The 11,922-nt window shown below is 34.8% G+C and overlaps 1 protein-coding gene across 1 annotated transcript in view; it reads right to left on the bottom strand.

The window, feature by feature from the left end:
• LOC110442472 (inositol 1,4,5-trisphosphate receptor type 2-like) overlaps nucleotides 1-11,922 on the bottom strand; it is a 73,026-nt gene that overhangs the window by 19,102 nt on the left and 42,002 nt on the right. Inside the window, exons 35-45 of the mRNA XM_021486104.1 lie at nucleotides 11,444-11,682; nucleotides 10,587-10,671; nucleotides 9,115-9,302; nucleotides 6,297-6,410; nucleotides 4,693-4,864; nucleotides 4,388-4,492; nucleotides 2,376-2,447; nucleotides 1,703-1,832; nucleotides 1,282-1,420; nucleotides 564-722; nucleotides 66-222 (exon numbers count right to left, since the gene is read on the bottom strand). Coding sequence (XP_021341779.1) covers nucleotides 66-222; nucleotides 564-722; nucleotides 1,282-1,420; nucleotides 1,703-1,832; nucleotides 2,376-2,447; nucleotides 4,388-4,492; nucleotides 4,693-4,864; nucleotides 6,297-6,410; nucleotides 9,115-9,302; nucleotides 10,587-10,671; nucleotides 11,444-11,682 — 1,560 coding nt within the window. The remainder of the gene's footprint in view (nucleotides 1-65; nucleotides 223-563; nucleotides 723-1,281; nucleotides 1,421-1,702; nucleotides 1,833-2,375; nucleotides 2,448-4,387; nucleotides 4,493-4,692; nucleotides 4,865-6,296; nucleotides 6,411-9,114; nucleotides 9,303-10,586; nucleotides 10,672-11,443; nucleotides 11,683-11,922) is intronic.

Raw genomic sequence — 11,922 nt, 5'->3', positions numbered from 1 at the left:
GATATTTCCTTAATCATACTACAGTAATCAGTACGCTTTGTGAGTACCATGTGTCACCATGTTACCTGTACTGAGGTATTGGCGTTAAACAGCAGTATACACAAGAAGCCCAAGACTTCCTTGGCCAGTTCCTCGTTACGTGTGGACAGGTGGGGTAAGGCCTTGTTCATCGCTCCCTTTTTGTCGTACAGATTCTGTATACCGGTAATTAACCTCAGAGCCCTGCAATGTATTACAAAATAAGACAATGGTCTTGTAAAATATATAACATGGCATGTAAAATTGTGACATTTGATATCAAGAATCTTGTACTGCCTGTGACATTTTCTGTTAAGTGTGTAACATTGCATAGAAAGTGTATTATATTGTTTGTGAAGTTTACTTCGTTGATTGAACAAATAAGTACACATGTATTTGTATACAGTAAACTTATCAAATATTCTGAAGATGTTTGTTAAGTAGAATATTACTGTTCTATTTCATAATATTTTTCGCGCAGGGATTACATGTATGTCTTTGTTTCATTGTATGATCAACATTCAAAATAATGAAATTATATAAACTTTTTAATTTTTGGTTCAGTAGTCCTCGTTTCCCAGTCATCAGGCATCTTGCGCTCCTCGTTATGTACTATGGCCCGTAGGAGCTGGATACATTTGATATTTAAGTCGTCCATCTCCTGTCTGGCCGCCTCGCTCATCCGCTTGTGACCCATCGATATACTTTGGAAAAAACAAATGTATACATAACTTACAATCACGTTGACAAAGTTTAGAATAGGCAAAGCATAATTATTATGTTTCAGACATTTATGAAGGCAAAATATCGATAGAGTGCAAACAAATCACGTATGCTTTAAAAAGGTTAAAACATGAAAGGTTTCAGGCAGATTGATATGTGTATATGACACATATATAGTAATATGACAGCCAAGACCATAGGCATACAATATCAAATTATCAACAGAAAACTAACCCCAAAGGATGCATGCTTGTACACTAAAATTAATTCAACCTGAATGTTTCTAACCATCTTTTTTTCAAAACAATAAAACAAGATGCAAAACAAATCTTTATCATTTGAAAACAAACATCTAATACGTCAATCCGTCTTTCAACATGTACATGTATAACATTGATTGTACAATCACAATTATGATACTTATTTTAGAAGAAGATTTGATCTTTCAGTAATTGCTTATTCTAGTAAGAACCCTTGTATTTGTCATTGTTGCCATATCATCGTTTCACACTCGTCTTTGTGGTATAACTGAATACTTACTGAAGCTGCTCTATCAATATAGCCGCCGGTTCGTATTTTTTGTCTATTTTTTTCTCATTTGCATGGATGAAGCATTTAACGTGACTCTGGAACTCCTCCCCTAGCGGTATTTCCTCGTTACCGCCGAGTTCTGTGTATTCTATGAAACAAAAACGCAATGGAATCGATGTTTTTAACGAGTGGATATAGAAACACGTTGCATTGTAAAGTAGGCGCTGATGATAAATATATACTCACCGTATAAACAAACGGAACAAACGGAGCAAATGTAAATAGAAATTCAGCACAATTACGATATATGTTTGTACAAATATCTGTTGGACAACAGTAGAAACATTTTTCTATCTCTTACAATATCCATATCAATTGGTGTTACGTGTTTTCGATATAAATAGTCTGAATTGACCACTCCTGACCTTACCTCTGCTAGACTTTACTTTCAGCTGAGCTTGAACTTTGTTGTGCCCAAAGAAGACCACGGACACATTTTTAGCAAATGTCCGGAATTTACAGTTGATTTCAACTTCATCAGCGTAGTATTCTATGTTTCCCTGAAATAAAATTAATTCCTTGTGGATATATATAGTAATATGCATATCTACAAAAGGCACAAGTACCCAAAAGTTTTGACGACTAAATTCTTAATATTGATTAATATTAAACTATTATCTATCTACATTAGCATTATTGAAAACATGTAGTATATGCATCTACCTTATATTTACTTCAAAGGAAAGATATATGAATTAATATTATTGTCATTAAGACAACTTTCGCAAGTAAATGTGCCAAGCGGCTGAAGATGTGTATTAAGGTCAGCAATAGTGTTGCACACATCTAAGTTATAAGTTATTACATGGGGAATGTAAATTGTGTTACTATGTAAAATTGTGTTACTATGTACGAGTTTATCAGAAATGTATATAAACTGTAGCTTATCAAATGTAATAGGTGAGTACAGGGAAACTAAGATTACATGTTTTTACGATAAGAGAGGACGTACGAAATGTAGGTTCTATGTTTTGCATTATAAATTAGTACCAAGGAATACTGGAACTGGTGGCTATATAAATATATAATGTGTGAGTACGTACCCGTCGTACAGCACTAGATGTATCCTCAACGGTGATCCCGGAGGAGAACCGGTCAAGTACGTGGTCTATGTTCTATATTTAGACAACAAGCACATAAACAAAATTATCGCAATTATAACAGACAATAACAGTTGTAAGTTCTTTTTCTTTAACTTTCCTTAATAATTTGAACATGTGATTTAACTTGTGATTATCCTAACAAAAGTCGATACGTCTGTGTCGGTCTTAACAACATTCATACTGCTTTTTTGCGTTTTTAACTTATAAACATTGTTCCATATACATTACATACTGTTGTACTAAAGACCGATTCACATCATTTGATTTTGTACATTTGGCATCACTAAAGGAAATGCGGGCATGTTTGCCATCTGTGGAGGCAATCGGGTATTATATCATCCAATTTAACCTTAAGGCTTCTTTCTTAATCCAAGCATGTTATACATATGTGGGTAAATATATTCCAATTATTGTTATGATCAAGATGATATACAAATCTGTAAAAGTAATAAAACGAAACATAACAAATAACAGGTGAAGAAGAAATAAACAATGTTAAGGCTTTGGTGAAAATATACTATTCCTATATCTAGCAAAATAGTAAATTAGTATTCAATAATCGGTATAAGAAAAGAAGGAGTTTGGAACTCTGTTAAGAGACAAAAATGTCACATCTAAACGTGCGCAATATGTTAGTGCAAAGCGGAATTAGATTAAAGGTTTTAGTAGGAGGTTAAACACCACTACAGTTAGTTTGTGGAGTAGTGGGGAATTCGGGACTAGAAGCAAAGCCTAACCTAAAAAGGAAAAAGAAATTACCGTAATTGTGTGTAGGATGGTCAATACTGCCTAACAAGTGAAACATGTCACACATAACACTTCAATAATAAATATCTGTCAATCAATCGTGCATGCTATATACGAAATTGTCTTTAGCAAAAATACTTTCTGAAAGGAATATTATCGTTATTGCTAACCAAAGAAATATTTCCACTTAGCTACATTCGAGATTTATCTACGTTGGTCAGACCGAAATATCGACTTCTTGGACAATCGTCATCATTGCGCGTTCAACAGTAAAGCAAACAAAAACGCCTCGCTTCCTCAATCCTATGGTTGACGCATGAGCAATACAACACTATTTGAACAAAATTAGCAAGACGAAATCTCCATCAGACAAATTTTAAAAATGTTTGTAAAACATTAAGATTCCCTCATTCCCGCTTTGATAGAAGATAAATGCTAAATCTATCCAAATAAATAGAGATTAAATCAAAATCTTCCAAAATACATTGAAGCGGAAAATACTGGTTACAATGACCTACATTTAATATATTTGTGTCGTACTTACCAAGAGGTATCAACAACAATTTGACAAAATTTATATGAGTTATGGTGCTAAAGGCCAACTAACCATAACGCGTAAAGGGGAATATATAGTTCACAGTGACCAAAGAACTGATAAACTACCCTTGAATTCTTTACGATGTATCCAAATATGCAGTTTGATGAGTGTTGGGTGTGGGACTTTCAGTATTTAGCCAACTGAACTTTATGTAAGGTTTGACCACATTTCGTACGGGTTAATAGACAAGTACAAATGGCAAACACTTCAAACCCATTTACTTGTTCAGGGGGCATGAAAAGATGACTAAACATATGATCTTATGAACTGTACGACTCTAATCATGGGATGAATATAACGTTATGACTATAATAGCGATGACTTCACTCGTGCATCTCAATGTGAAAGGAATATGTGTCTTTTGAGCATTTTGGGGAATTATTAGAACAAGGAAACTGCAGCGTTAAGAATGGTTGCCAATGAACAGACGGACGAACAACAGAAAAAAATATATCACATCGTGCTAACTCACCCTCTTTTATTATGGAACGAACAGATGGATCATTCTTTAAGAATACCCTTACTAACTTGTAAGAAATATATTTTAAAAGGAAAATAGTTTATTTGCGAATTATTTGCTTTTTATCCTCATTAGTATCAATCTTACCGAGTTTGGCATATTTGAGATGGGGACAATGACCGTCAGGCAATTCACCATGTTCTTCATATGGGTAGGTTTGTAGAGGAGCGGGCCGACCATTTCACAGAACATCTAGAATAAACAACACATGGCTATGTGACAAATTTATTGTTGAATTGATTTGAAGATTTCATAAAACGTTTGAAATAAAGAAAATATCATGTACATATTCATACACTGATCTGACTATTTATGGCAATATTGATCTACTTTTTTAATGTCTCTCAGACGGATGACACCGTTATTTTCGTACCAACTACATATTTTCTTACCACTACTGCCTTTGCCATGTGATCCGTCTCGTCAACCTCGTTCCCAAACGTGGTCTGGTCTGGGTAGTAAAAATCCCGATAGAATGTCTCAAGGAATGGAAGTACTGCCTCCAGGAAGTAAAGCACACTTCCGTATGCAGATGACTCGAAGTCAGTGGCACTCGCCGACCCGCTGTCAAGTCAAATAGGAAAAAATATGATACTTTTTAAATTGTTTAATAGTTAATTATTTGTCTACCACTGACACCGCATGTATGCGACTAATGACGGCACATATGCCCAGACGTGCTATTATATAACGTTAACAGGTACATGCTCTTCACTGATGGGTGTGTACCGGCGTCAAGGCGAGCGTTAAACTTACACCTGTGTTGGAGCATGACCTATTTTGGGGCGAATCGACTATAGCTTAAGAAGCAAATCCCCATGGTTTGATTAAAACTTTAACTTATTTCACAATAACATTTCATAGCATACATTTTATGCAACAAGGATTCAGAAGAAAAAAAGTTTGAAACTTATGTAAATCTGTCTCCTTTAAAAATTTCACAAGCAGGTAGCGACTGATCAGATAAAAACTAAGTAATAGGAGAGGGAAAGGAATACATAAAGTGAGAAGATTGAGGGAGACAGGAAAGAGCAGATGTATATACCTTACGTAAGATATACTAATACAATATGATAAGGTATACATTTCGATTCACAGTGACACACGGGCATCTTTATAGACTATGGATAATAAGTACAATAAATAATAATATTCTGGTAATGAATGTAGTGATCAGTTATGAAAACATATTTAAATAGAAGCTCATGCAAATATGCTTAATGAAATGGTTTGGAGACACCTTTGGTGATCGTGAGGAACTTAACGACTGCCCATTATCTATATGAGATCCTTAGGCCACGTGTTGTGTCTTTTGTTAGGCGGCATCAATTTAACATATTCGTAATGGGCCACAAATATCCCCGACTTGTCCCGGATTGAGCACTTGTGAGATGAACTAGATAGAAGAGTTTGGAATCGCCGTAACCCCCAAATAATCTCCCACAACGGTTAGATACGTATTCGACGTTTAACGGTACATTTAAAAGTTAGATATCTTGCTCAAAATCTTGTTTTATTAACCCTTAAATTTGTTTGTTTTCGTTTCAGAATACATATATCAAATTGCAAATAACGAATCGCAACTGAATGTCTATTGGAAAAAAACAAAAACAAAATAATCGAAGGATACCGATGGAAAAGAATAACATTCAATAACCCTGCATGAGGGGATTTGCATTCAGGAAGGCATCATTGGTGATATTTCCTGCTTGCTTACGAAACACCCTTTTTAAAGTATGAGTAGAGTAAGTTATTCTTTTACTAATGACCAATCATGGAGAAAATCAACGAAAATCTAACTAGCACAGACAAATCAAATGCCATTTTGATATGAAACATTAGTATAATTGAATTTGTTGTACATGAAAAACAAGAACGTAACTGTTAATATCCTATTTATTCTCTAGAGCTTGAAATTTTCAAGATATCATATTTTTTCATTGTGAATTAATGTTGTGGTACATTTTTACTGGAACATTATCTACTACCATCTTACCTTTTCTCCGGAGCTGTTTTCAGATGAATCGCAATTTTGTCTGGATCTTCTTTGATGCTATCTGTTAGTCGGTTCATGTCAATCGACAGATTGGAGAGATACTCCCACAGGTCCCTGTAATAATACACGTAAGGCGTCCATGATTACCAAAGTAATAGTACTTCCTATACTTCTACAATAATGTGTCCATTATAAATAGTCAGTAACTACCATGATTACATTATTATATCTAAGAGGCAATTAAGAAATTAGTGTAAATAATTTAAAAAAAGTATAGACTGATACGTACTGCTTGCTACAGTAGGCCAACATGATAGTAGAAAAAATGACGCACTTATTTCATTATAATATTTAGAAAGTTACATCTGTTTACTTTTTCCTAATCCTGATATAAAATGACAGTCAAATTTAACTCCTCCCGTATTTGCTGAAATTCAGAGTATACATTTTGTTGTTGAGAAACCTTAAGAAAAGCATTTTACATAATTTTTTTTTTATAAATCCTGACGTACTCTTTGTTGACTATTTTTCTTTTCTTTTAAAGTTGTGTAAATGACTTCAACATAACAAATGTTTTAGTAATCTTCATATAAATCAAGACTCTAATCTAAATTAAAATAAAACATATTTTACAGACATAGCTGCACAGACAAAAACACAAATGCAGCAGAATATTTTAAAGGGCAAAATTTGTCGATAAGACATGGACACATCGAACCAATATAACATGCTGCAAGACATTAAGGGTTACTAAACTTATCATAATACAATTAGGTTTATCGAATCAAAGTTACAGTGTTATAAGTTGGAAAAGCTTACAATACCTTAACACAATATAACTAAAACAATGAAAACAATTAATACAGAGGTTTACTACAATTTTACGTTAGCGAATATAGAAGATTGATCAGTTGCAGCTATAGATCTCAATAAGTGTATCACTTTCCGATTGTTGAAAAGGAGCAACGTTGGAATAAAGCAACGAAACGCTAAACTTCCAACAACTTCCACGTTCAGATTTGAGAATGTCTTACAATAAATAATAAACAAATAATTGAGTAAATTTATTTTCGCTGTATAATTTTGTGAAATTAAAGTTACAAATGTTTGATCTTTTGAATATTTAAAACTTGTTCAGTTTTGAGTGATTGCAATGTATACACCTGTAAATTCTAAAGATGGCAGGGTAACTTTTGTTACTGGGGTCATATTTATGTCAAACTATTTCAGTTTTGGATGATTACAATGCACATAACTATTACTCTTAAGTTCAGAGGGTAACTAATATAAACATAAGAACCACAGACAACAGATCCAACACACAACAGGTTTACCGCTGAAACATTAAGGTACTACATCGTTCTCTGAAAAATAATCTGCAATAGAAATGGTTACGAAACAGTCAGAAGAGATATAGATCAAATGTATTCAGAAAAACAGATGTAGAAAAGAATCGCGTAGAAAGCATGAAACGAACTAAAGGTGATTATAATACAATTATATATGGTCTTCTTTATCTTTTTCATACACCCGTGTATAAATTAAACATTTATCATTTCAAACTGGCAGTAAATGCGTTTCATTCAATCAATCTTTTTTTTTTTTTTTAAATTTTCGAATCATTTGGCTCATGTAAAGTTTATACTATAATCACATTGGGTAATAACATCCATGCCGACGTCATAACAAAAACTAGCAACTTGTTTTTGTGAACAAAGACATATGTCTCCCCTGATTAGCAAACAGACAGACTTCGTTATAAAAAATAACAAAAGGCCACATCTCTTTATATAGTTGGGGACGATACCCGAATTTAGAATGCGAAACTCCAACTTCCCAAGATACATTAAAACTTTAGCAAGTTTGGTCAACGTAAGTGAAATAACATGGAACTGACTTCGGTATTAAAAATAAACAAACGGCAATAACTATGTATATAGTGGGGCACGAGACCTAGTTCCAGTGCACTGCAAACCTTCTGTGGGTGATGCAGGTATACTTCAAGATTGATTAAGATATCTTTAACGGTTTAAAATTTACGGGCTGGACTAGCATTAACTGAAAATGTTGCACTTATTTGACCTTTGACCTTGAGGTGAAGGTCACATTGACCTAATTCTAGTGCATTGCAGCTTCTGTGGGTGATGCATGCATACCTCAAGATATCTTTAATGGTTTAAAAGTTATGGCCCAGACAAGTTGCGATTAGAAGAACCAGAAGAACAAGAAGAAGAATACGAAGAAGAACCAGTACTAATACAATGTCTCCCTTCATTCGAAGGGGAGACATAATGAGATGACGTCATTATTTACGATACAATAAAAGGTTAGAACGTGCAAGAATGTTTCTTTTGCTGCATTATTGTATGATTAATTGTGCTTTTGTAATTCAGTAAATCACATCATAAAATGTAAATATTTGAAATTCTTCTACTACATGTACTATATAGTTTGCCTAAAATATGCTGCTTTTGATTTTAGTGCTTTCGTTTTGTTTGTGTGTATGCAGTTCATGCGGAATTATGTATAATTAAAAAAGAGGAAGTCAGGCAATAATTGTCATATAGTTACATCTGTGTCTACAGACAGAATACACACGTGAAAGTTATAAAGGTGTCATTTAAAACGTGTTTGCATAGTCTACATAATAGAATATTCAGGCATAAAGAAACAACAATCTTTGGTAAAGCAGGTGGTTCGCACCAGTGACGTAGAGTTAAAGCAGATGAAAGCATTAAGATGATATATGAAAGCTTTTCAGTTGTAACATATGCATTGCATTCCTGATGAGGAATTGATATCGACCACGCCCACTTACTCGTTGTGAGACATTTCTCCTGAGCCAGTATCCACCATAGTGTTGTTGCTCTTCATGTAGATGTGATGAAGACAGCGGATGAAGGGTTTCTTACAAGTGCTGTCCACCTTTGGGTTGTTGAGCACCCACAGGAGATCGTCCATAGGCAGGATAGTCTGGCATAATGACTCGATAAACATGTTCTCACCCTGAACAAAATATAGCGTTTACAATCATTAAACAGTTCTTTTTCTAGGCATTATATGGGAGCTTACTTAATTTAATATTTAATGTTTTCCACCATTGAATTCGGCGATCAATTTTATTGTTTGCGTCCATCCCCGTATCTGAAAACAGCAAGCACATTTCAAAGCCAGCGAGTTACGAATACAGCTTACAGAAGTGATATGATTCGGGTCCTTTTATGGAACCAGCAGTATCAACCCGAAACACATTTTCTGGCCAAAAAATGTAGGATGTTATTATTCAAACTAACTTACGAGGACTATGAACGAATCACAAAACAGCTGCTTCTGCAATTACACCATTGTTCTTGCGCAGATAAGGAGCATCTTCAAATAAAGTGTTTATTATTTGGCAGAGTTCGGTTATTATCAGTCCACAATAGTCAAATTTGCCTCAAGGAACTATCAGCCAATCAAGATTTAGCTACATGTCATAGTATCTTCAATACAGTAAATCAATGTGGAAATGTGTAATTAGAAATTTTAACACAAACAATGTATAAGTAAACATGTAGTTTCAAGACCGATTGATCTCTTAGTAATAGCTTACCAGTCGGTCTTGAAACGTTGCGACACGTTTAAAACGTACAATGTATGTGGACAAATTAAAAGTTGATATAATTTTGCATCATTAAGTATGCACCGTTATTCTTTTTTTCGTAAGCTTAAAACAAACATCATGTAAAAAGTTTGACGATCGGCCACGTAATCTACAAGATAGCCTGCAGAAACAAATGTGGGCCAGACGGAGACCACACATATTGCCCTCTAGTAATATTCATGGAGGTTGAAACAAGTTCTCGAACAATACAGTCACGTGCTATTTTAAACAAGGCAAAGTAAGTATTATGACCAGTCTTTACTCCCTCATCTAAGTAAACTTCGATATTAAATACATACAAAGGGAAATAACATTTATATATTGGAGAATAAAATGTCATTTTAGTGCATGCCACTCCGCCATCCCAACAGGTACAGTCCCAACATAAAACGAAAGGGCAATAACTGTTTTTTTATCGAAAGGAAGAAGACCTGATTGTTGTACGCGACATTCCGACATCACATGGGGTTCTCACATACAATATTTGTCAACTATAGAGTATATGCTCCGGACAACAAAGAGGACACATGGACTGACAGAATTGCAGACGGATGGACGAATGGAAATATTTCGGACCTGTAGTCCCCTTCCTTAGTTCCAATGGGAGACTGATTCAGTTCCTATTAGGTGATATTTAACGTACATACCTCAGCACAGATAGCGAGCAGGTCGAGCAGACACAGGTAGTAACGCAGTGTACAAATCCTGTTGGGACTCGTCAGGATCCTCTCCCTGCCAGTCAAATCAATAACATATACAACAATAATACGTAGTATGGCTCTAACTCTTTATAACCTTATTTGGTAGTGATTAAGACCTACTAATTATTAGTGCGTATAACTGAGCTGATATGTTATTCTGCATTACAACTTTAATAGTCCCCTCAGGTATTTAAAACAATGAGCAATCGACAAATACCTAGATACGAACAGTTTGATAGATTGTGAAAGTGCTACTACATACTGCATAGTGATTGATATCACTTAAGTTCCTCCCTGACCAATTTAAAGTAGTGTTGCCGTCACTTTATATATCCGCGATACCAAACGACAATCACGACTCGCTTAGATGGGTGATAACCACAGATTTCTATCTAATTAATTTCCTCTGACGAATTTTTGAATGATTTATCATGTCCTCAGAAAGCTATCAATATAATAAAGATGTATTGTAGTAACGGTTCCGCTGGTGTTCTAGTTTGTTAAAATGTCAACTATACGTTTTATGACAAAACGCAACAGAATTTGAATTACAATTCACTTCAAAAATCATATGTTATATTCTGATCTTAATTTGTTTGATTTTCGTTTAATTAAAGTTTTTCTTGTGCCGTTATGTACGGTTATAGTGTGATATCGACCCTCTGAAACTCAGCTGTTTGTTCGGATCTTAACTTGTACGAATGTGCGCTTGTCGTGGCTTGCTTCTTTTGCACATAAGTTAATACAGACACTATTGTCGTTTTAGTTGTAAGTGAACCAGGCTCCCTGTAGTATTTACTTACCGTTCCTCCCTGCCAAGGTCGAGGACGTAAGCGACCTTTTTGTAGTTCTGCATTATGTACTTCATGACGTAGGCCTGGTTACGTTTGAGTGTTAGATCTGTCCCTACAACCTTCACTATCATCCCAAGCAGGTCTAAGAACTCGGGCGCGCGCTCCTGAAGCTCCGCAGCACGTGACACAATCTTCTGGATTTGTCGTGGACTTATCTTCAGACAGGTATTCTGGTTACCCATAAATACCTGAAACAACACGTTTAAGTATCATTAGCAACATATATATATATAGAAAATAGACCACACATGTTCGTATACGTTGAGGTCGGGAGGTGTAGCCACTTTGTAAAACTACGGTGAACATATCATAGGTATCTCAACATATGTGAGCTTTTCTAAAATATACTGTACAACATATTCTGTTTTATGAATTAAAGCACACTGATATTATACCAATTCAACTAATTCATCAAAAAGAATGGACAT

Source organism: Mizuhopecten yessoensis, unplaced genomic scaffold (genome assembly GCF_002113885.1).
Source record: "Mizuhopecten yessoensis strain PY_sf001 unplaced genomic scaffold, ASM211388v2 scaffold716271, whole genome shotgun sequence".
NCBI classification, from domain to species: domain Eukaryota; kingdom Metazoa; phylum Mollusca; class Bivalvia; order Pectinida; family Pectinidae; genus Mizuhopecten; species Mizuhopecten yessoensis.
The sequence above is the reverse complement of the archived record's forward strand: the minus strand, read 5'-3'. Positions and strand labels throughout refer to the sequence as shown.